Source organism: Nelumbo nucifera, chromosome 1 (genome assembly GCF_055504915.1).
Source record: "Nelumbo nucifera cultivar China Antique chromosome 1, China Antique-T2T, whole genome shotgun sequence".
In the NCBI taxonomy this organism is placed as follows: Eukaryota; Viridiplantae; Streptophyta; class Magnoliopsida; order Proteales; family Nelumbonaceae; genus Nelumbo; species Nelumbo nucifera.
This window is the reverse complement of record NC_142649.1, coordinates 206,466,868-206,493,299: the sequence shown is the minus strand read 5'-3', so window position 1 is coordinate 206,493,299 and position 26,432 is coordinate 206,466,868. Positions and strand designations below refer to the sequence as shown.

The window sequence follows — 26,432 nt, the reverse complement described above, 5'->3', positions numbered from 1 at the left end:
CCCACACTCCCACTGTATTAATACTTAATATTAATAGGCCGATGAATATTGGCTTGAAACTTGCCACGTGGCTGATGAATATTCGTTTGAAACTTGCCAGATGGAAAGTGGGATGTTCATCAGATGGAAAGATATCTTGAATTCTTGGAATTCTTGATCAAAGTGAGAATCTATTGCAATCTTTGACTGAAATAGAACCCAGTTCTCTCTACTCCCACTGTATTAATAGGCTACTGTGTCTGCTAGACAAGTTGTGGCAGAGATAGGTTTTTCATGGCTTCATGTACACAAGCAAGGTACCATCTCAAATGCGCTCCATGTGTTTGCCATATTGCTCTATCTTCAGGTGCATTTGGCAAAAGAAGATGATCTTTTGTTGCAACCAATTTGTGCTAAGCTTCTGTGGCTGCTATCACACTTACCTTTAAAAGAAAAAGGGAGGGTGAGGGGTCAGGTTGCTATTAAAGTGAAGAAGAAAGGCTCACTCCAAAACTTCAAAAGTGGGGCATCTCTTAAATCACTTATCTCTAGGAAGATTTGATTCACAATGATCACATGTCTTTCCTTCTAACACCTTTTACACAGAATTGGAATCCAGAAGCGCCAATGCCCTACTTTGAACTGGCATCTATCCCTGCTTACACCAATTTAATATCACATGCATTCATCCTTGTTGAATGCAACACCAAATTTGCAAAAATAGCGCCATGAGGGCGTCACATCAGAAAAAAGCGATGCTTCAGAAAATGGCCTCTTATTTGGTACCGTTTTTTCATAAAAAAACATTGCTTCAGACCATGCTTTGGAAATTAGGAAAGTGTGGTCTGAAGCAATGCCAAATTTGATGTTTTCTCAGAAAAAAGCCCGTTGCTGCCAGTGGTGCAATGATGTGGCATCAATGTGACATCATCTTGGATGTTGGATATGACAAATGCTGAAAGCGGTTCAACAGCATTGGTACCAAACAAAACCAGTGCTGCCTATGTAGCAGCACTGCTTCCAAACAAAAAACGGTGCTTACAACCCAGACATGCCCAGCACCGACGCCAAACACCTACTTAGTGGACCATTTCCGAAAAAAATTGGTTCCTCCATGTGCATAGAGAGGACATCACATCGGGGGCAGTCAGATCATGGACAATTTCGACTTTGCAGTCTTTTGTTTGCTTATACTTTCATTGAGAATAAAGTTGATGTTAAAAATGAGAAAGAAGCATAAAATGAAAGGTGCAGAATCAAAGAACAAAAATTTTATTATTCCTGAAAGGCAGAAACAAAGTACTACAGCTGCCCAATTTAATAAAATAAATGCATCTTTTTGACTTGTTTAGAAATCAGAACAAGAAACCATGAATAGAGATTTACAAACAAACCATGATACAAGAGAAAAACAAAACACAAAATGTACAAAATAATTCCCCTTGTATCAATTAATGCTACAATAGGCTGCTTGGAAATCATCCTTTTTCCATCTCTATAGCATAGTGTGGAACTGATTCGCACATCTACCTTCACCAGTAGTCTCTGCAAGAACAAAAACCATCCTTAAAGTGGTGAAAACGACTGCGATCTCTGATGATTATAAGCCGATGGAAAACCTTTGATATAAACTTCATTGCAGAATGACAATCTTCACAAACCCTTAGGTTCTTAACAATGTGAAGCACAGCCCCTTGCTTTGTGTTGATCAATCCAAAAGCAACTGCCAATTTCTCACTATGTTGTGATAGGGCCAGCTTTTTTTCCTCCTCATCTATATCCAAGGCAATTCCTCGAGTAGCTGGTACATGTCCTTGGAGGCTGAGAAGTGTGGCAATCTCATCCAACATCATATGAATTTGGTTGATCTGTGGGTGAGAACGGTCTCCAGCTATAAATTCATGAACATCACCATTTAACTCAATCAAACTAGACCCTGGTGGCTTCCTAATCCCTTGTTCTTTCATCGAGCTCCTCACCTGTTCAACTTCAGACCACCTGCCAGTGGAGGCATATACATTGGACAAGAATACATGGGCACCACAATGGTGAGGATCCAACTTGAGCATCTCTTTTGCTACCAATTCTCCCATCGCCACATTGTTGTGAGATCTGCAAGCAACAAGAAGAGCACCCCACAAAACAGCATCTGGTTTTAATGGAATTCTTCTAATCAAACCCAATGCCTCCTCGAGACACCCAGAACGACCCAGAAGATCCACAATGCAACCATAATGCTCGATTGTAGGTTCTACACTGTACACCTTACCCATTTTATCTAGAATTTGCAACCCCTCCTCCACCATGCCTGCATGACTGCAGGCGCACAGGACACCAGTGAAGGTAACTGAATCCGGATTAATTCCGAACCTTTGCATTTCTGAGAAGAGCTCAAGAGCTTCATATGCAAGGCCATGAACGGCAAGCCCGCCAATCATCACACTCCAAGTTCTCACATCCTTCTCAGGCATCCGCTCAAACAGATGCATTGCAACATCGATGCTCCCACACTTTGCATACATATCAATGAGTGCCGTCCCAAGGCTCGCACTTAGTTTGACATGATTCTTGTCAATGTAAGCATGAACCCACCTACCCATATCCAATGCCCCCAGTTGAGTGCACGCCAAAGCTACACCAAGTAGCGTAATTTCATCAGCCCTAACATCTCTCCTATCTTGCATCAGCCTAAACACACGGATTGCATCCAAGTACCGGTTACTCCTAACATACCCCTTTATAAGAGCATTCCACGAAGTAACATCTCTTTCAGGGCATCGATCAAACAACAGTCGTGCAGTCTCTATGGACCCACAGGAAGCATAGAAGTTAACCAGTGAAGTTTGGATAAAGGCATCGGAATCCTCAAACCCACACTTGATTACGGTCCCATGAACCCCTAGCCCTAGGTTGAGATCCATCAGATGCGTACATGCCTTGAGAACAAAGGGGAAGGTGTAGTTATTGGGCAAGTGCCTTTGCTCAAGCATCTTCCGGTACAAGAATATTGCTTCTATAGGGTTGGGACTATGCGCATAGCCCCTGATCATGGAATTCCACATGAATGTGTTGGGAGGATACTCGAGAGTGGCCATAACTGATCGAGCATATTCGAGGTTTGAAGGATTTGAGACAGCAATATCCGCAATGAGCTTCCCAGCCGTTAGAACATCTTGAATTCCAGAATTCCTAATCAACTTGGCATGAATTTGTTTCAGATGGTTAATATTTGAAGAAGAAAAAGAAGATAACCCTCTGCGCGTTAGGAGAGAAATGTTTGGATTTGAATTCCCGGAAATATTAACGGCTACTAACCGAAGGCGCATAGCTTGGCGCGGAATGAACCAACAGCGAGAGAGAGGGCTTCTGCGTTTAGAGTGCATTGTGTTAATTGAGCATTTGAGCTGGGGAAAATTCCCGATTAGTATCTCGTAATTTACGCTAGTGACACTTTCGTGCTTGAATTTTAAAATGTGATAATTTAGTACTTCAAATCCAGTACCTGTCGTTAATTAATCTGTTAATCAACCATTAAGTAGCATTTGAAAAGACAAAAATATCCTTCAAGTGTCATCTAATTCTCTTTATCAACCATCCAAACATTAATACTTGATAAAAAATGAATAATCCCAAATTTTTGCCTCTTTTATTCAAGAAAGTTGTGGTCACATCTTAGTTCTTCAATGGAAGAGACAAGGATATTTTGGGATTGTTCATTTTTTATCAATGTTTAGATGGTTGATAAAGAGAATTAGATGACACTAGAAGGGCATTTTTGTCTTTTCAAATGCCACTTAATGGCTGGTTAATGGCAGATACTGGATTGACACACTTTAAAAATTCGGGTATTGAATTGTCGCATTTTAAAGTTTAGGAGACCAAAGTGGCACTAGACCCAAAGTAAAGGGTACTAATTGAGAATTTTCCCTTTGAGCTATAGTGGTGAAGCACCGTGTTTTGGAGAAGCTACATAAAGTAATTTTGGGCATTTGGAAAGCCTATATTAGCTTTCTGGAATTTTAACAAACATAGGCCATTGTCACGGGGTTAGGTTTGTAAGGAAGAAACACATGCGACATTCGGGCCATGTGCGGCCAGGACAAGCTTGATGTGTGCATAAGGGCCATGTGTTGGCCCAATGATGGCTCCACCAAGGTTAATGGCATTGGACCATGACCTCACAGCACATGGCCGAGGCTATCCGTGGCTCTTGCTGGTCTATGGGAGGCACCTCTTACGTGCTAAAAGGGGATCGCCATGATGAAAGGCATATTTGTGCCAATGATGTGAGGCACCTATTGTGTCAATGATAAAAAGCAACTATTGGGCCTGAGCACACCCATGCACTGTAGGCAATGGAGTAGCTCGATCAACTTAAGCATGGGACCGGCGAGGTGTTGGGACATGCTTGGGTCAAACCCACATGGAAAGCATCCCTTCAATGGGTCCATGCACTGTCCCCATGGGCATGTGTGAGTGCACATGAGGAACCCTGATAGCTATGCTAACCATTAACTAGGGCCGCCCTACAAGGGGATGTTGGTCTAGAAGTGTCAAGGTCAAGCACCCAAGGAGGTTGACCACCCCTCCTTATATGGACATTGAATATGGGCTTACATGAGTTGAGATATCAACTTATTTTTGGCTTGAAACCTATCAAACAAACAATAGGGATCTTCTACGGTCTGAAAAATATTCTCAATGTGCAGTTGGATGTTGTGTGCAAAGAATTTGCTTACAACGAATCCGTACTCATGTTCCCCAAACAAGTCATAATTGAACTATTTTCATTGAGCCACTTGGAAGAAGATACTAACAAGCTTGACTCAAAAACCAATCTTTTGGATGAATGAAAACAAAATGTATGTGTTTGATTCCAAGGGCATTTATAATGTGGTGTTTATTGCTTTAAGGTTGTGTTTGGTTTGTAGGAATGTTTTGGTGGGATGGGATGGGTTGGAAAAGTGAATGAGCGGAGAATTTTAATGTTCCATTGTTTGGTCGCAAAAGGGAAAATAATGGAAAAATCAACCCTAGTAACAATTATTAATTAATTAATTAGTAATATTTTGTTATTTTATATTTTATTATTATTAATTATTAATTATAAATATTTTAATGAAATAAATTTTATAATTACTTAATATTGATAATTATCTAATTAATTATTAAATAAAATTTAATATTTTAAAATCTCTTTTATTAATATTTACTATGAATTAATTAATAATTTTATTTGTATTGTTCATTATCTAACATTTTTATTACTTAATTATTTTTATTGAATAATTAATTACATTAATAATAAAATCCTTATTTATTTATTCATTAATTACATAGTAAACTAATTATTAATTATTTAATAATATTTTTTTATTATTTAGTATTTTATTATTAGTTATATATTAATTATTTAAAATCCACTATTAGTTGATTAATTATTTTAATTAATTAACATTATACATTTTATTAGTTTATAAGTTATTATTAATATTATAGTTTATTAATCACCACGACTTAATTAATAATTTTAACATATTTGTTCATAAATTGTTAAATTATTTTTCATTGATAAATTATTCCCTTTTATTTATTTTAATTAAATTATGAATTATAAAACAATTAATTAATTAGTAAATTTAATAATTATAAAATATTATTAATTAATTAATCATATTTTTATGATTTAGCATTTTATTATTAATATTTTTATGTCTTAATTAATAATTTTAATATTTAATTATTAAAAATAATTAATTATTAACTTATTTATTGATTAATATTTTTATTAATCATTTATTTTAATTAATTTATTAAAATTTTAATTAAATTATTTTATTAGTATATTATTAAATAATTATTAATTTATATATGGGTCATGGATCTAGTATTAACTCTTAGAAATACTACATCAAAGTTGATTTTTTTGTTAAACAAGTTTCCCCCTACATTCCCATTTGTTTCCCACCAAAATGGTAAGACTCCACATCCCAAGAATTGGAATCTATAATCCCATATTTTTTCCATCCCATAAACCAAACATGGGAAAGAAGGAATATTCTAGAATATTTCATATTTTCCCTTCCCACCCCAAAAACCAAAAACCAAACCAAACCAAACCAACCTGCACTGATGTGGTGGAATTTTTTTAATAAATGCCCACGCAATCCAAACATAACCAATAACTTTTTGGGTTTTTCACCTAAGATAACTTTTAAACCATACACGTAGAGCCTACATATCTCGCAAAGTCGCAAAGCCAGAAACGAGTGCGTGAAAGACCTCCCAAACGGGCGAATGCGGATGGGTAGACTGTAGAGTACTAACTACTAAATCTTGGGGATCCTCTGTGTGAGTCTGGACCACCGACCAGAATACCTAACTCATATCCATTACACAGGAAGGAGAGAACAATTTTGTGGCGTATGGAAGAGGATTCAGAAAAAGATGAGGCTGGAAATTGACTCTAAAAAGTCACCATAAAGCCAATGTCCCAATAGTACTCATGGGTGGGTGGGAGCATAAGTTTCATGGTCGAGGACGCTTATTTATCAACCTCTCTCTCTCTCCAAGGTAGCCAAGCAGTTGATATCATTGATGAAGTGGGGGCATCAACCTACTACTAGGCAGTAGCTAAAGGGTGTAAAGAACTAAAGATTAGATGCCAATCTTGTATGAGGTATCCATTGCCCTGACAGTATCTCATGCCATTTCAGCTTTTCAGGGTTCAGACAACCATGGTGGATGGTGCTTCATCATGTTATTGTCTCTATAAATATACTCTATTTCTGTTCTCGATCGAATTGGCCAACTTCGGTTAACATCATCAATTTCATCTTAACATATGTTATTATTTACTCTAATCTGATAACTTTATGCAACAAAAAACAATTCGAATTGCTGGGATTTGGAAACCAGCTTATACTCGATATGGAAGCATGACTCGACTGCCTTTGCTCTCTTTAACAATAACTAGCAACTAGCAAGAAAACCCACGTAATGCAAGAGCATGGACAATTAGAAATGGGGTTAGCTTTGGGTATTGACATTGTTTGGGTCCAGATTAGGGTCTATAATGATGATGATGATGATGTTATCAAAACCCATGTAACATAGATAATTAATCTTTTTCTTTCCTTTTTCTTTTTTTTTTTTTTTTGTTTCAAGGGCTATATAATAGGGGGCAACCCATAAAAGCTAGAGACCTTACTAACTAAGCGATCATTAGTTGGTAAAGATGAATAACCAAACATGCTGTATTGATGGATTTATTGTCTTTCAAGTTTCAACCCTAAAGACCTGGTTTCAAATCTTCTAACTTGTGTTTATGTCAATGTTTTCATTTTGTAGTTTTAGACAATCAAATTGATGATTTGTCACAAAGACAAATTTCTGATATGCTTGAACTCAAATCACTTTGTTGCAAAAAAAAATATATAAATAAATAATCATTGGACTAGTCAACAATTAGATGACCTTATTGATTGAATCATTGACCTATTTGATCAAGTCAAGGGATCATAGATAAGACATTAGTTTTCGTTTTTCTTGTACTTTGGCCATTTCCATCATTAATAACAGTGATTTTCATTTTTACACATATTTTACTTAAATATGATGAATATAGAATGTTAAATACATGCTTAAATTTTCTATATTTTTATTTTTATTATTTAATTCATGACATCACATATCAATTTGTCTAGTTGAGAGGAAAATGTGGTCCTAATCAATTTTTAGCATTTTTTTGTCAACGTTTTATATCTCATAGTCAAGTCAGATTGGTTGACTTATCACATGATTAGGGTTTTGGGTCCATTTACCACCAAGATGAATGTTTACAAAACAAAAACCATTAACTTAGTCAACAACATGGTTACTTAGCTAATTGAACCTCTTGACCTTGTAGTGGGGTCATGGATTAGATATTACTTCTTTTTCTTATTTTTTGTATTCCATTTTTATCGATAATAAAAATAATTTTTATTTATCACAATGTTAATACAATAAATATATAATATTAGAGATGAGACCATATTTTCAACAAAATTTCCATATTTCTTATAACTTATTGTATGCTTGTTTATTTTCTAAATTTTTATTATTTAGCTAGGACATATGGATCAACCCATTTGACCTAGATGATTGAAATGCTAACCCGCCACATCAATGGAAAGGTCGTTTTACTTTTGGATCAATTTTAAATTTTGTATTGCTTTTCCAACATTAGTAAAACCATCTTATTTTTTTCACTTATTTTGTTTAGAAGGATGAATATGATGTGCTCACCTTTTTCTACAAAAATTTTCAAGTTCTTCATATTTTTGTGTTTCTATCCTTTTTTTAAATATTTATTATTTCATTTTGACATCATGGATTAACCCATTTGATCTAGAAGGTTGGACCAAAATTTTCTTTACTGTTTATGTTTTTATCTATTTTAAAAAGTTAGTATCTAATTATTGGCATCATGGCTTAATATGTTTGATGCAAACTTACCATCCTAAAAAACAATTTCATTTTTGAATTAGTTTTAAAATCACAGGTTTTTATACTTTTTATAAATATTGTTCATAAATTTAATTAGTGAAATTTAACGTTAAAAACTAAGATACCTAGACTTAATGAGAGAAATAGATAGAACCAAAAGGGATTACGGATTCATGAGGAAACAAGGGATTTAATGGGAGGGGAGACATTACAAAGATTAACTATAGGAGAGAGGTTTTCAAGAATGATATTATTGGAGAAAGTAATAATTTAATTTAAAAATAAATAACCATACGTGTGAAATTTAAAGAGGTCAAAATGAGCATTGAGATTAAAGGACTCTTGGCGTTGATAGGTTGACCCGGAAAGCATCCCTTACATTGTATATTCAGGAGATTATAGCTACAATCATCCCCATCTAAGAACAGCTGCCTTCTTTCTTTTAGGTGAGGGTAGGTGTTAAAGGGGAAATAACCTGCCATTCATAGATTCGTTTTCAGCACTCGAGTTAGGTCATTATTGATTCACCATGAGAACAATTGATAATACTACTTTTCCCATCTCTAGCTGCCTAGCTAGAAATTATTTCTGTGAGACGATCTCCTGAAAGCAAAAAACGTGTACACACCCTATGAGCATGGAATCCAACCGTACATAAAGAATATCTTCCCATGAATTCAACTTATAGGTGGCAGACATTCCAGATATGCAGCTGGATGCCATGCTCTTAATCCATCAAAAAAAGGGTAAGGGTTAAGATTTCCTTCCCAGTCCCAGCACGCCAACATTGCCATCATAGTTGTTTATTTGATCACAACAAGGCCAACAACATATAGTGGTGCAAATAGAGCAACATCTCCCCTCTTTCTACACCTCGATCAAATCCTACAATGATACATGAGATGCATTCACCAATTTCCATGAAATCAGCTCCAGTGTATTTGGGAGAAACAGAGTACTCCATGCAATCAAGGACTACTTGGCAGAAATCTAATAGCAACCAAGGACTATTCATCCACTCATTACATGTGTTCCATCGACTCTAATACAGCCATATTTTCCAATCAATAGGCCATCTCTTGCAAGACAAAGGTCCACATACAACATGACCTAGTTAAACACATTCAAATAATGCTAACAAATTTAAATACAAACCTTGCTGATAGAGGCTAAACCCCTGACCAAACCATATTAGACTAAATACAACTCAATATAACTGATAGTCAACCATTACTTGTATGATTATGTTGCCAAGTCTTAAGTGCCATCATCCGATTCTCCTGGTGTACTAGGATAACTTGTCAACACATTTTGATTTTTGACTAAAACGGGAATTTGCAGCATCACCAATTTGCCATATCAGACGTGAAGAAGTTATGAGAAGAAATGTTCTGCAGAAGATACCAATGAGAAAAAAGAGGTCCTGAAAATTTTGTATTCTACACAAGCCAGGGAAAGGATGGGAAAAGAAAGATAACTTCAACAAGTCTGAAAATTGCACACCAATGTCCATCAAAACCCGTTTCACAGAATCACTTTCCTTGAATTCAAGACAAACTAGGACGACGCGTAATGAATCACATAATGGTGCAACGACTCCTTTCCTCTGCTGGCTGTACTGGCCCTTGCTGAAATCTGTTTGACTCGGAAGGGTTGTACGTGAACTCTGATGTATCAAGGCCATACTGGTTATATGCACAAGAGAGAACACAGAATATCAAGGTAAGAGTAATAGAAGCATGTGCACCCTTGTTTTGACATACTAAACAAGTATTGTCAACAATCAATTGTATCAAGATGGTTTTTTTTCTTTTTTTTTAACAACAGAAACTTTCATTAATTAAAAGGATATGGAAAAGAGTATCAAGATGGTATTTATCAACTCCAACAGCTTGTAAAGTCGGTTTCCTTTTTCTTTTCTTTTTCCCTATTTATTTTTGGTAGATGAAGGAGTGGCACCAGCTGATACCTAAAATCAGTCAACCAGATGCCTTCCTCCAGTAACACCATAGGGCCCTCTTTACAGAAAAGTCTCTGAAGACTATTTTATTACTTATGGAAGAAAGAAATGGAACTAGGATGAATCATACCTTTTCCCTCATCCGTGTGCTCCAGGCATCATTCCTGCTTGGGCGCTGATCAAGGGCACAAGCCACTGGCACTCCTGTAGCAGGAACCCCTTGCCTGTTTATCAATGGTTGCCGGACTGTGGACCTTGGAGCAATGTACTCGTCATCACTGTCATAGTCTGCTGGTCGATTTGCTGCCCTTACCACAAGAGCCAACAAAAACAACAACGCCTGCAGTTTCACAGATAGTAAAATATTGATCAAGTAAACACTGTTTCTTAATCACTATCTGAGGACTACAGAGTTAGACTTTAGCATACAATTGAGCATATCATGTTCAGGGAAATAACTGGGTTATTAATGGGAATGAGTATGAACCATCATCACTTGAAAAGATGGATCAGATGTTCCAGTTCATCAGTTTGAGTGCAACAAAATAAAAGATAAAAAAAATGGCATCTGAGGACTGCAGAAAAAGGTCCCAATTCACTGACTGGATGATTGGACTTGAGAATACCTAGTGGGACAAAGAAGGTGACATTATTATAGAATATTTTCCCCATGAATGAGATTTAGGGCAGAAAATACAAAGCATAATAAATATAATGTCTCAAAATTTTATTTGTACAATATATTTTTTTTATGAGAAGTAAAGTATCCATTCATTCAAAAGAGAAATAACAAAAGTACAACCTGAGGCTGTACAAAAGAGAAATCTTAGGAAGCTCATCTATAATATATATATTTGTACTATATATAGTACTTGGTCCAATGGTAAAATCTTAGGATGCTTATATATATATATATATATATATATATATATATATATATATATATAACAAGGTGGTCCAGGTCAGAAGGCCTCTCCTTGCTCCAAACCCCCCTCCCTTCCTAATTTCCTGTGCTTTTGAATTTTCTATTTTTTTATTCCACATAATTTGTAAGAAAACCAATCAAAGGCGAGAATCCACCCTCCCACCAGGTCTTGAGGGAAAGAGCCCAGAACGAGGGAGGGAAACCCTAATATTCCCCTTTCTTGTTTTGGGCAAAATCCTAGAATGCTCTGTGTCTCTGTATGTTTTAAGGATTCAAGGAGTCAGCGTGATTTCTAAGGCTACATGAGAGGTATCAAGGTCAATGGATCTATGGTCTTTGTGCAGCTGTCAAAGATGAGATCGTCAGATTGGAGATGCTGATTAGTACTGAAGAAGCCTTCTATCAACTCCACCTTTGAACCCTACAGAGCATCTAATTTCCACCATGAGACAGCTTCTTCTCAGAATCTGGGACTCTCCAAGAGCCCTAAGGTTGATGCCAAGTAGTCCTCTAAGGAAGGAAGGCGACGTGCTGGTTAAATCAAAGCACATTACATAGGTAAAAAGGAAAAATAGAGAAATTAAACAATTGCAGCAACATTTAGCTTACTTCATGTTAGGATCTCCTTTTGTTTTGGGGTTTTCCCTGATACTTGATATGTATCAGGTTTTGGCCTTCCTCTTAGAAGGAGCCTGCCCTCCTGTTCTGCATCATTCTGTCTGTTCATGTGCTGACCTCTTCTACAATGGCAGCTTCCTATTTGTTAATGTTCTGGTGAAGTTTTCGAATATATTAGTTCTTTTGTTCTATTGGATATAGGGATTCTCTATTACTTGAATTTGAATTTTGACTTTTTATTTTAGTTTTTATTTTTTGTAGTTTTTCTCACTTATTTTTCCTTTATGATTCATGGATGAGTTTAGGATGATAGTGTTTGAGTTTTGAACCCTAGGTTTTATTGGAAATTACAATTGGGTTGTTTTGGTTTATGCTTTGTTTAGCATGAGTTCGATGCAACTTTTGGTTTTATGCTTTGTTTAATTGTTTATTTATATTGTGATATTGTGATTTTTATCCATCTGAGTTTATTTTGGTGTTTGTCTTATTATAATACATATTTGAGGTCGTTGAGATCATTAACATGTTTAGTATAGGCAACCAAGCTCAATATTATATCATTGTTGTTTGGATAAAAATTAAATGTCATTACATATGTGTGTTTTTCTAAGTAATTAGATATATTTGGCCATATATTTTATTAGTTAGATTACTTAGAATTTATCCTTTTCCAAGTCTATATTCATGTTTCTCTTGCAAGGTATATTGTTTTAGCACACCCAAGAAATTGCATATTATACTGTTTGTTATTTATTTTTTTTCCTAAAAGAAGTAGAATTTTTTAGTATATACTAATGAACCCGTTTGCTTTATTTTTTCTGTTTTGAGTATATACCAATGAACCCATTTGTCTATGTTTTCCTTCAAGGCATATTTCACTTGAAGTTTGATGCAGTGGGAACAGTGATGAGGACTTTTCTTTGTTTCCGCATAGGCAGGCAAGGTATAAAATTTGGGATGAATCCAAGTATTTGAGCATATGCTAATGAATCTCCACTACAGGTTAAATTGTCTTTGGATTTATTACGTGTTTTCCCCTTCCATAGTTTTTTATTTTTTTGGGTTTCTTAGTAAAACTTTGGTGTATATATATTGTCACTTTGGTTCATTTGGGAATTTACATTATTTTACGGCAGAGAAGCAAGTTATCATGAAGGGGCTTTAAGGTGAAAATCCTACTCTAATTTACAGCATAGGACAAAACCAATAGAGGGGCTAAAGGTCAGTTTTCTACTGGTGATTTACAGAGAAAAATCAAGGGAATTGGGATGTCTTTAGGTTTATTATAAGATTGATGACAGCCTCACCAATCACCCTTTTTTTTATGAGTAATAGTATAATTTTATTAATTCTGAAACTGAATTAGAATTGTGGTTTCATACAACACCCCACGGAGAGGCGCAAGCCACAGCCCCTCCTAGAAGCTTACAAGTAAGTAAACTGGGAATAAATTACAGAAATCACAGCTGAGCACAAAACAGTTCTTCTCTATTTAGGTTTATTATAAGATTGATGACAACCTCACCAATCACCTTTTTTTATGAGTAATAGTATAATTTTATTAATTCAGAAACTGAGTTAAAATTGTGATTTCATACAACATCCCACGGAGAGGCGTAAGCCACAGTCCCTCCTAGAAGCTTACAAGTAAACTAGGAGTAAATTACAGAAATCACAGCTGAGCACAAAACAGTTCTTCTCTATTTACCCCTTGCTTGGATAACACATCAGCCAAAGTATTTTCTATCTCCCCACCCACTGTATAGAAACCAACATATTCCTTGTCAACCAATTAAATTTCTTCATTTCATTCTTATATAGCACCCTCAGGCTTTTTCAACCAGCCCACCACCAGGTCCACCACCTTGGAATCCCCTTCAATTATCAAATGCTCTACCCCTGACTGATTTGCAAATTGCACCCCTTGTACAGCAGCTAATAGCTCTGCCCTGATAGAGTCTCCGAATCCTAAAGAACCTGAGTAAAGCAAAACAATCTCTCCACTATCGTTCCTCAAAACACCCCCCCGCTTCCAGATAATCCTGGGTTACCCATGCTACTTCCATCAACGTTCAGCTTCAGTGAGCCTTCAGACAGAGGAGACCACCTTGTAATTATCTTGTTCATAAAGGATGAACACCTCGCTACTGCTGACCAGTTTCTCCAAAAGTCATTAGATGAGAATTGATGAAAATTTTATTTATAGCTTGACTAATGATTTATATCAGTAAGCTGGTAGCCCAACTTATTTCTAGCTTGACTAATGATTTCATGGATCCTTTATTTGACCTTCCTTCTAAAGCTCCCTCATTTTTTAAATATTTTCTTTTGCATTTTCAGTAATTCCTCTTATTACATTGAAAAGGCAACGGTCACATGGGAGTTCTTAATTATGGTTACTTCTAAACTAAAATTTATCAAGAGTCAATAGGGTAGGAAAGTAAAGAAAGAAACAAAAAGGACTTAGTCATGTTAGGCACAATTTCAAGTGACATTCACTTAAAATAGCATGCTAAGATGGTATAAAAGCAATTGATACTTTCTTAGAGTTATCACTTTGACTCTTCCATGTTCTAATTTTGTCTATCTGTAGGTACTTAGGGGTGAACAGAACCGTGCAAGGATATGATAGAGGCGAAGACATTGAATGGGTGGTGATGGTTTCAAACTTTTTTGTTTATCACATAAAAATCTCACTATTTTTTAATATATTTATTTATTTATGCAGGCTTGTCAGGGCCTCTAACAAATGGTCTCCCTCATTTCAACCACAGGAACGGATTCTTTTTTTTTTCCTCCTAAATTCCCATAAGAAAGGGAAGTTTCAGCATGCCCATGTTTTACTGTCCATTAATTTCTAATTTTACTGAACACAAATTTTTTGTCACTAAATTACCAATAAATTAACAATTATTCATTTTTTATCAGAAACGATGTTATTCAATTTTTTTATTCATTACCAATTAATAAAATTAACCAATTTTTGGATTTTCCCATGCATCACATGGGGCCCCGGTAGTTAGAAAAATGGTAAGGTGCAAGTCTGAGAGCTGACACTTTGTGCAAAATGTCAAAAGGTTAGGTCTGCCTTCAGTCCACCCCTCCCAAGACCGTAGGTGGTTGGGATCAACATTGGGTAATGGTCCTTTTAGTATATTCTTTAATCAGTTCTTTATAAATATACCTAATACCTCCCTTAGATAAAAAAGAGAGTTTAACTCCAATATTTAGTGGACAACAAACTTCTCGATACCAGTTATATTCTCAAGTATTTATAATTTCCCTCCCTCCCTCTGTCTTGTTCATTTATTATTGCCATGGAATCAGTATTAAGATGATTTTTTGGGAAATGGTAACCTCATCATACCATAATATCATTAGCTTAGTTTTAGCAAAAAGGGATTAACAAAGTTCCATGTTGAGAGAGAGTAAAATATATCATGTTGTGTTTACCTCCAATACTACAGCTCCTAAGGCAACCCATTTTGCAATTTTCCAATTCTTCTCCAGGAATTCATAGATCATATCAAAGTCTCCAGTTTTGTCAGTTGGAAGTGTCTGAAAGATCCAAATTGAGTAATTAGGCAACCAACAATGCAAAGCAACCAATTGAAAAGCCATGTTAAGTTATGTAACTTACATCTTTCCAGCTATGGTCAAAGAATATAAAAGCTGCACATCCAAGCTCCACTAAGATCAATAAAATAACCAATATGGAATACTATGTTTGTTAAGGACACCATTTCACAATAAAGAAACTGAAGCAAAAGAGATAAATGCTTTTGAATCTTGGAGTTCCTATGACAACAATTAAAAATATGAAGAAAAATGATGAAATTAGTTATTTTACCCAGACACAGCAAGGACAACTGGACAATGTGTCGGATACCAGATTTGCACTAAAAAATGAAGCATCCAACATGATATGGCACCTTTGTACAGGTATCTGCATATCATGGTTTAATTTACCATCTACCATCCTAAACGTCATTAACAATGTTTTCTAGTAACTAGACATTGAAACAGAACTAGAAAATTTGTAAGGACTTTCAAAAGAAGAACATTTGAACAACTTATGAAAGAAAGCAAAACAGAAAGAAAAACTTGTGTTGTGCAAAAACAAATAAGTAAATAAAACAAGGCAAGTTTTTCAGGAAAAATCAAGTAATTCATCATCATCTTGTGCCCTTGTCCCAACTATATGGTCAGCTACATGAATCTTGTTTCACCATTCCATTCTGTTTAGTGTCATATCTGTGATTTAAAAGGCGCACCTCAGGCAAGACGCATTTTAGGGTAGGCGCCTCGCCCAAGTCCTAGGTGCAGCCCATTCAAAATGCACCTAGTGCGCCTTTTGAAAATTTGCCGCTTTTTCCTTTTTTTGAGTCTGGCGGTTGGGCCGGGGGCTCCACCCCTGGACCCCCATGCCACGCCCCTCGAGGCAAACCCAAACAAGTCCATGTTAGGGTCTTAAATTATTAGATTTCACACAAAAAATTATACACCGAAGCTTCAAGAATCCCCTATTTGGTAATGTTGTCTATTCATTCATCTTAATAAAATATCTTCTTAAAAGCAATTAAAACTATAAAATTATATTTTTTTGTGTGAAATCTAAGAATTTAAGACCCTAACATGGACTTGTTTGGGATTGCCTCAAGGGGTGTGGCACAAAGGCGGCTCATAGAATTAGGATGTAATATGTCACATTAGCTACTTGATGCAATTGAGAAAAAAAAAGAGATTGTGGGTTTTATATGTTTGATTTCATTTTTAAATTCTCATTTGAACATGCTTTACATATTATATTTATGTATTTTAATTTTAGATAATAGGTTTTTTAAAACATTTATTTTAAAACTTAAGTTCATATTTTTATTAAAATTATGTTTTATAATTTTTTTTTTAATTTTTGCAATTTTTTTGAATTTTTAGCTTTTTTTTTAATTGTGCACCTTGTCTCAAAAAGGCGCGTGCCTCGCCTTGCGCCTTGCGCTTTTAAAACACTGTGTCATATCCATTGTTAAATTACGAGTGCTTAAATCATTTCTTACCACTTCAACCTATGTCCTTTTTGGACTAGCCCCTAGCCCTTCTAGCCCCTTCAACTTGCAACAAAAATCAAGTAAATTTATGTAATCTTAAAACTTAAAACTCAAAATCATTTGAAACCTGTTATTGAAATAATGATAAATCATGCCTAAAAAATTCACATATAAATAGAAGCTGGTTAATGTCAACTAGGAAAGGAAAAGAATAGGTGATGAATCAGGATACACAAGTCAAGCAGCAACCATTCCTTGTAACTGCTCCAATGCAGCCACAACAAGATATGATGAAAAGAATAACTCCAACAGCAATGAACAAGTATATAAACCTGTAAGAACACCAATAATGGTAATATTAGCTACTTCTTCTCACTTAATATGCATGCCTCCATTTAAAACATGGGGCCGTCAAAGGTTGGAAAATTCACCTTCCTAGAGTCCCTTGGGTCAAGAATAATTTCCACAGTCTAAAACATAATTAGATGGTGCTCTAATAATACATGTTATCCACACTTTTAGATAACTTGAGCTTTATGCAAATGCTTAGAACCAAGACATCCCCCCTCAACACCCAAATATACAGAAAATGACAATCTTACCAAAGAAATCACGTACACAATCATTTACCCAAATGATGTCTGTTTTATTCAAAGTGGTTTACCAATTCATAAAAAGGAAATGGCATCACTTGGAGCAAATACCAAACGTTTTCTATGGTGATGTGGGAGCCAAGTGGTCCAATATGGGATTTCTCTTGAATTTTTTATATTTTTAGAAATAGCGAAGGTATTTTTGTCATTTGACAAACTTCTCCAGTCATAGTTTTGTTTAATAAGAGTTGCCTTTAAAAGCATTAAAATCTAAAGACAAAACATTTGTTTAAGCCCCAAAATGCAAAGCCTAAAATTGGGGCTTTGTACTTTTGAACTTTAAAATCACAAACCCAGAAGCTTATCCAAACATAACCTAATTTATTTCTTGGTCGTAGTTTATCTTCAAATACTCGCATGTGCTTTTTTACCACCTTCAATTCTAGGCCACATTGTGATCCCTTGGTTCTGATGAGTCTGACTTGCAACCTAAAACATTGAGAAAAACAAGAGCCAGACAAACTCCTTTACTGCAATGGATAAATAGATGTTTTGCATCTTTTCACTCATTACACACCAAGGAAACGCTTGGTAACTGAAAACTGAAAACTTCTACATTTTAAATGGTCCAATGTTAGAATACTGTCCATGGATAGTAACCATGAAAATGCTTTCACCCTTGGTGGAATCATATTTCCCCACACTCCACTAACATTAGAACTTTCTGCCTGCCCTCTTAATATAGCTCCATAAAATGACTTTACAGAGAATTCCCTATCTATCCCAAGTTAGAAAACAAGAAAGTACAACACGCTCTTTGATCACTCTGTCCAGCAAGGACATCTGAAAACTAGACATCAAACAATATGTTCACCTCTCTTTTCAAAGCACTGACTCAGTGAGATGTCCTTAGAACTCAAATTATATAGTCTAGGACAATGTTCACAAAGCTTGCCCTCTCCACACCATTCATCTTAGCAAAACTTCAGCCTAGTTCCTTCCCCAACCATGAACTTTGAAAGTCTATCAAATTCTGCTTGAAGATAATCCCTTTCGGCCTTTCCACATGCATAACCTGTATAAAGATGATACCTCTCTAGTATCTTCAAATCTCATTATCCCATGTTTAGATGGCACCACTCATTTTTTCCTTCTTTTTCTTTTAATAAAGTTTTACCTTTTTTTTATCAGCAAAGAAGAATTTTATTCAATTAAGAGAAACAGATACAGAATTACAGATAATGGAGAGCAGACATTGCACTGTGTTACGATAAAAAGCCCAGAAAAGCTGCTGCCTATGAACTCCCTGTTTGGCTAATGTATCAGCCATCCCATTTGTAGTTCTCATCCATGTGAAAGAGGCATTGAGTTCCCTTGCTAGGATTTCAATCTCCCTTAGGGGATGTCTATAAATCCAAGGAGCATTACCCCTTGTATTAGTACATGATATCACTAGTTTTGACTTTTGAGTCCCCTTCTACCTCCAAGTTCTTAAGATCTGCTTGCTTGGCAAGTTGTAACCCCTGTAGCAGAGCTAATAGTTCAGCCTTTAATGAATCATCTTCCTCCAAAGGTCCTGAATACATAGCCAATACTTTGCTTGAGGAGTCTCTAAACACACCACCAATGCCTGCCAATATTGGGGGCTTCCAATAACCCTACCAAATTTCAGCTTGATTTTGTTGAGAGCTGGGGGCTTCCACTCCATCACTTTTCATTCTTTCTTCTCAGAAGAGTGTGCTACTTCATTCCACACTCTTGGATATTCATCACCTTTAACCCTACCAAATTTCATCCTAAACCCCATCTGAAACCATAGTTTCCAGAATTTTTCTAGTTTCCCTCATAGGGAACTTTTTGATCCTTTTGTCAAAAAAAATATCCAAATGCTTTTTTTATTAAATTGCCCCATACAATCTCTCATTCTAAACATCTCTACAAAGTTTCATTGAAAAATTATATACCTATACTTTTTTGAATTTTCTATTTTTCCACCATCCAACAATAATCTGCAATTCTTAGCAAGTGGACCTACATGAATTTGGTATTAGAGTAAGCCATTCCCACCACATCACAAGGTTTAACCTTGCAGCTTATGTCACTTAATTTCTTTTCATCTTAATTAGAATGGTATATAGTTTTCCTGTGTTATATATAGTTCTCTATCTAATTGCAAATAGCAGTTTGAAGCATGTCTAGGTTATATAGTCAAATGTTTAAAACGCCGAGGTGTGACATAAGGTATTCCACCATCCTAAGGCATGAAGCATAAACCAGAATGCAAGAGGCATAAGCCTCCCAATCATGGATATTTTTAATTAATAAATACTTAAAATAGGATAAAAATAGTAACATTATGAGAATTTAGAATATTTCATTTTTTCCAATTTCTAATAATAGAAGCATCATATTTGAACATAGAATTGAAGTATCATCATCCATAATATATCATCAACCATCAATATATCACTCCAAAGTTGCAAATCAGAACTTCAGAATTAATAATTCACATAAATTGTACAACATTATTATAAACAATTGTACCGTCTCATATTCAATCAAATGTAATGCATTAAAAGAAACCAAAGCCCCCCTCTTCTATTTATGGGAATTTTTTTGATAAATGTTCTATATATGACATTTTATTAAAATATTACAATAAACAAAAAAGAACAAACGATATGGGTAAACAATTTCAATGTGTGATAGAGAATGGAAAAATGGAGTTATTGATTTGGGCCACACTAGCCAAAAGCTCAATATGATGCAGGATGGATCTAAAATGCATGAGCTGCTTATATGAGGCCACACATGCAAAAGAATTTTTGGATATAAACCACCATTTTTCCTTAACATATTCCCCCTTTCTTGATAGTTGATAGTACCACATGCATTATCTTCAAAACAAATACACTAATACCTTGAAATAAATTTCAGGATTCCAATGGTAATGATAGAAGTTGACATATTGTCAATTATATATACAGCAATAAATGATAATAGGCATGCATATGTTAGATTTGAAAGCACATTATTTCTGATACAGTCTCTGTTTGGAGGGGTATAACCATATTCAATTTTATCAGAAAATCTCCAAGGAAATATCTAAAGATAATAAGAAAACTCAATGCAACCCCAAATACTTTAGATTAAACATATAGGTTATAAGACGAAAATATTGTTTATGTTGTCAGAGTGGAAGAAAAGGATCATGATCAGTCAGATATACTGGAAGAGGCTGATTTTGGGCAAGAGCAGCACGAGTTGAAAAAACATGTCACAAGGACATCAAGATAAAAGGATAAGACACTAGCTACCATATTATTATGGAAAGACCTTAATGATCAGTGGATTGCTAATGTATGAGGGTCAATTGATGTATACTGGAGCATTTCAGAAGATATTTCTCTCTCTAACAAAAGATAATTGATACAAAACAAGTCTTGTATTTTGTTGGAACAGAAGCAAGAGATTAATACTGCATAAATACATTAAAAGAAACATAACAACAACAGAGAGCTATACTTTCAAACTGCAGATAATAACAATAAGTAATGAATGACTACAAGTGATCTGAGAATTACAAGAAGATTTATAACAAAGTTAGAAACCTAAACTTGCTCAGTCTCATTTTCAATAAAAGTAAACTTTGCTCAAAAAAAAGTTCGGGGAGGTTTTTCAGCTAGGCGTCCTCATATATCCAACTGCCCTCACTTTGAATAAATCCAGAAAACAGTGGTAAATAGCTCATCAATTATTCATTTTTACCGACCAAACACCATGTTCAATATCAAGACTAGAAAAAAAAATACATTATGATTTACGGCAGAAGAGATTTTCATACCAGGCTTTTGGTAGTTTGTCAAAAATGTTGCTCGACAGAGACACAACCAGTAACATAGGCCGACCAAGCTGTACAAATTCATGATTGTCGCTGAGAGGCGAGAGAGAATCCGTGTCTGCAGAAGTTTTCTTCCATTCGACCAACAAGTAGATGCCATAGCCCACCATGGCCAACCCAACTAGCGTCAACAAGAAGTTCAGAAGCTTTAATAGGCACTCCAAACACCCTCTGCAAGCCATCTTTTCGAATTTTTTTCCCGCTCTCTTCAAGCAAATGCTTCTCTATTTGATGATCTCACTTATTCCCCTCAACTGAAACCCGCATTGGCCTCCAAAATCAATTACCAAATCACCACCTTGAAACATTAGGAGTTCCCATTAAAACAAAGTCCAATTGAAGATTGAAAGGAAATAATAAACCACTAAATTTGTGAATAAAGTTCAAAGAATATATATCACTTTTTTAATACTAATACAATGTCGAATGAAATTCTTCGTGTACTCCACCTCTGATCATCTAAAAAGTAGACATTACACGCCGAGCTTTGAGAAATCTTTTGGTCAATACTTTTCAGGCGAGAAAAACGAATCAAAAAGGCGATAACGATCAAAAATATCCTCAGAAACCGGCTAGATCGGTTAGAAAATAGAAAATTTCTCGAATTTTTCCTTCCAAAAACCATTGAGATGCCAATCTCAGAAGAGAAATTACCAAAACCGATGGAAAACTTGCAGAGTTGCAGTTACTACCGATGCTTCCGAGCTATGGATTACCAGATATAGAGATCCTGCTCGGAAGAAATCTAGAGACCTGCAAGGAGAGCCAATCCTTGAAAGCAGCAGGAGAAAATGATGAATTACGTTCTATTTTATTGATTTATTGTTTATTTTCTAATAACCAGGGGAAAAGCGAATGGCCAGTTGTCTCGTGGCACGTGGCAAAATCTCGTAAACTTCAGGTAGCTATGAACGGCTAAGATGAATAACTTGGATTAGGACGGTGCAAAAGTGCTTCGGTCTCCCTCTCCCATCACCATGTTCTCAACCCGGCAGGCCGGCAGGCTGCAGATAGAAATTTATTTGTTAATTTACACGAATACCCTCAATTGTATTTTCAGAACTTGCTTTTGCACTATGGTATTTTGTCAATAGTGTGTGTTGGTATTTTAGCCATTAAAAGTACAAGACAGCCTGAAACCGGCAAACCGCTGCGCTGGGGACCCAATTTGTTTCCGTCGATTAGCTGGAATTAATTAAAGAAAGGGTAATATATGGAATATTCGTATTAACCACGGGAGAGATCTGGTATTTCGCAAGCTACCAAATTAAAATGATCAAAGGGTTTAAGATGCATGATGTAAGCAAAACAATTGCCGGCAGTGGGGCCTCAGAAAAAATGGCGGGTATCTATATCTATCCAAAAGAGGAGAAAGAAATGGCGGGAAGATGAAGGGCCGACGGCTGAGCGTAGGGACTAGGGAGTAGAGACCCACTTACCATTCAAAGACAAGAGCTACCTGTCAAGCGTGATGAAGTGGGTGAGACTGAGAGACTCGACATCGAATCCCACCGAGGGCGTTGTAATTGAATTCTTCCGTTCACAATCCGACGCAACTCTCTTATGCTGCAACAAGTGAAAACGACACCAATAAAATTTCAAATCTCAAATTCTCAATCCAGGTGAACCTTATAAATAAAAAGCCACTTGCCCAGCCCTTGAAAAGTGTTGAAAAATGAAAAATCAGCTATACTACTGCCACATGGTGAGCCCTTTCGTCCATTGACGAGAGTATACTTTTCTTTTTCGCCCATGAAAAGTTGGTTTGTACTGGACAAAAAGCGAGGGTATTTTGTGCAAGTTGGGCCGGGTGAACCCAGATCCAATCCAAATCAAGTTCGAAAATGGTGAAAACAAATAAGGCTTCTGGCCGCCGATAAGGGCAAAAATAATTTTCAAGATAACTTTTTAAAAAAATATTAAATAAAAGCACTGCACACTTTTGCTCGTCTTCCTCTACTAACAAAGAAACAATTCTCTGTGTCAAAAAAGAGTTCTAATGTTCTAATTCCCAGTGCTCCTCTACTTTTGGGTATCTTCTCCAGGATAAGGTGAATATTTTCTACAGGGTAAGGGGAGGGATGACGAATTCCCATTGTTGCTCATCTACTTCAGAAGACTGAATGACGAATTCAACAAGGTGAATATCTTCTACAGGGATAAGGTGGAGGAGGTAATGAAGGAAGCGAACATGTTGAATAAACAGATGGGCACATTGATAACATTTCGGATAAAGGTGGAAAACCTCACATTGTGCGATGGGTCAGCCGAGATGGCTCTTTTGCTTCAGATGTTGCCAGCTCTGCATCGGCAGTGACCGCCTCTATTCCCTTCAGCGCCAGAGACAGCAGTTCCAGTAAGTCTCGATCCACGATTTTCGCATAACAACTTATCTCTTCATTGATTGTGCCGTTTGTCAATTTGGCAAACATGTAATGGGTGGATTTTAGCTAAGTCCAACCATTCTCCTCGATGTCCTCGAAAAGGGAAGAAATGCCGGTAAACATCAAGTATTGCAACCACCTAACAAGACTTGCATCAGTTCTTGTTTACAAGCATTAATTCTTTTCTGCAAGCAAAGACTTCAACTTCCTTGCGACCCATTAAAACACTGACACGTCAGCCTCTTCAAATTCTGTTCGCATGAATACAGAGGTAGGGAGGAAGACAGGCAACAGTGCAATTACCCTTATTTGATATTTAAAAATAAAAAATAAAAAAAAAAATCTTATTCTGATTATTATATGAAAAGCATTATTTTTATTGGTATTTGGGGCAAAATATTGTCCTTATCGGCTAGAAGCCCAAATAAATAATGTATTCGAGTTAGGACTTAATCCGCTATCAGGGTTGAAAAATACGATTAATTTATTTGCATTGAAATTACACAAACTTCCGTAAGACGTTGGGTTTTATCATATACATTCAATCTCAACAAAAGTTCGAAATTTAAAAAAAAAAAAAAATCTAAAATTAAGACTTAAGAGAATCCGTGGACAAACCTAATGGCTTAAGCTTTAGTTTAAATTCGAGCAGCTGCATAGAAATCATCTGAGACGTCTAATAGATTCGTTTGAATATATAAATTGTGTACATATTGTAAGGCACCATAATTAAACAGCCCATCTTTTTGCTTATATATTCTGTAAGGGTCAGTTTAGTTTGCAATATAATTCCAAACAATCGCAACATGTATCCTTTACTATATAAATATATTTCTCTTTCTTGTGCCTAAAAAAAAAAAAAAAAAAAAAGCTTTAGTTTAGAAAGTGGAGTTTAATTATTGTGTACAAAGTCTTGTGTGTGCATACAAACCTCCCTTTTTTGGATTTTTGGTGTTTGGGTTGGGCTTAGGTCCAAGCCTTTGGGCATTTTTTTTTTTTTACTTTTTGGGTTAGGCCTGGACTTAGCCCTTAGGCAGTTCAAGCCCAGTTCAAGCCCGCCCCAACCTTACATATATACATATGTGTATATGTATATGTATAATTTTAAAATGGATTCATTGACTAACCTGAGCCCAACCCAAGAGTTTTGAAATTAGCAACCTTGTGGTTCTATACCTAACTACCTAACTAAGAAACATGATTTGTTGGTGTAACCATGACGTGGCAGTAATATGATTGTCTTACACACAACATGGTACAGTTAGGGGTGTCGATTGGACTGGATTTGGTCCAATCCGATCCAGTCCAATGTGAACCCATTACAAATGGACCAGGTCCAATCCAATCCAATTAATAATTTGAACCGGTCCAATTCAATGTTCCAACCATCCAATTTGTTCAAATTCATTTTAATTTAGATCGGTTTCAATTTAAACCCAGTCCATTAATACCTATATTCTTATCTTATATCAATCAACCGGATATTGGCTTAATCCAACTAAATCCAGTATAGATTTATTCCGGACAGATCAGGTCCAATCCAATCTAATAAATATTTTGGACCGGATTGGTCTAACCCACTATGTCTTTTTGAACCATTCAAATCCCATCCAATCCAAAACCAGTCCATTGACACCCTTAGCTACAGTCATAATGTATATATGGATGGTGATTGTATGATCAAAAGCAAATAGTGCAAGTACACTTAACATGAATCATATAATCAATGCTCACATATCACTGTTCAAAAAATGAACCATCCACAAAATAAGGTGGTATGGTCCACCACTGATTGGTCCACCACTAAGACAATTACCAAATTCAACTAATCATTTTCTCCATAGAATCTATCAATCTTTTTTTTTTCTTTTGAAAATGACATCTTTTTTTACACAAAAACAACACAAGCAAGTAATTTTCAATTCCTTTAGGCTTAGTTTGGAAGTAGTACAAATGCAAATATGTAAAGTGTAAAACCTTATGTTTTGTATTATTTTATATTTATTAGTAATTAAGCATGTGCCTTTCATGTATGATTTTTTTTCATATTAATTATTTTAATTTTAGATATATCATAGTTAGGATAGAAATTGAAAATTAATAAAAACAACAATATGATTAAAAATAAACTTAAATGTTTGTACTAAATGTGCACCTACAGAAATTTTAAATTACAATAACAATTATTATTATTGTTGTTGTTGTTGTTGTTGTTGTTGCTGCTGCTGCTACTACCACTACTACTATTTTGTATTTCATTTCTGTCTTAAATAAAAATGATTTTTATTTTAATAATTATTTTTACTTAATATGACGATTATATAACATTGGAAATGTTCTGAAATGTCTTTGACAAAACACTATACTTATTTATTTTTTGTGTTGTATATTTTTTAAATATCTATTATTCAATTATTTGACTATGACATCATTTCATTTATAGGTTGATTTTAATTTTGGTATCCCATTTTCATCATTTACGAAAATACTTCTTACATTTTGATGAGGGCGGATTTGGCCCTCCAATGACATCGTGA

General features: G+C 35.5%; 1 protein-coding gene and 1 pseudogene across 3 annotated transcripts; both read right to left on the bottom strand.

Annotated features, from left to right (window-relative positions):
* Nucleotides 1–1,222: 1,222 nt before the first annotated feature.
* On the bottom strand, nt 1,223–5,006 carry LOC104610441 (pentatricopeptide repeat-containing protein At5g66520 pseudogene; annotated as a pseudogene). The gene has a single exon (XR_016080992.1). The product of XR_016080992.1 is annotated as a pentatricopeptide repeat-containing protein At5g66520 pseudogene (transcript).
* A 4,403-nt stretch (nt 5,007–9,409) lies between these two features.
* TOM2A (tobamovirus multiplication 2A) lies at nt 9,410–22,365 on the bottom strand. Of its 2 annotated transcripts, none has more exons than XM_010277009.2 (7): nt 22,228–22,365; nt 21,455–21,809; nt 17,250–17,349; nt 15,613–15,693; nt 15,426–15,530; nt 10,560–10,769; nt 9,410–10,154 (listed from the first exon to the last, which is right to left on the bottom strand). In XM_010277009.2, the coding sequence occupies exons 2-7, from the start codon at nt 21,691–21,693 to the stop codon at nt 10,047–10,049; spliced, it is 843 nt and encodes a 280-aa protein (XP_010275311.1). In that variant the 5' UTR covers nt 21,694–21,809; nt 22,228–22,365; the 3' UTR covers nt 9,410–10,046. The 2 variants fall into 2 exon arrangements, with proteins under 2 accessions (XP_010275311.1, XP_010275310.1); XM_010277008.3 differs by having other exon boundaries at nt 22,166–22,323.
* Nucleotides 22,366–26,432: the final 4,067 nt, after the last annotated feature.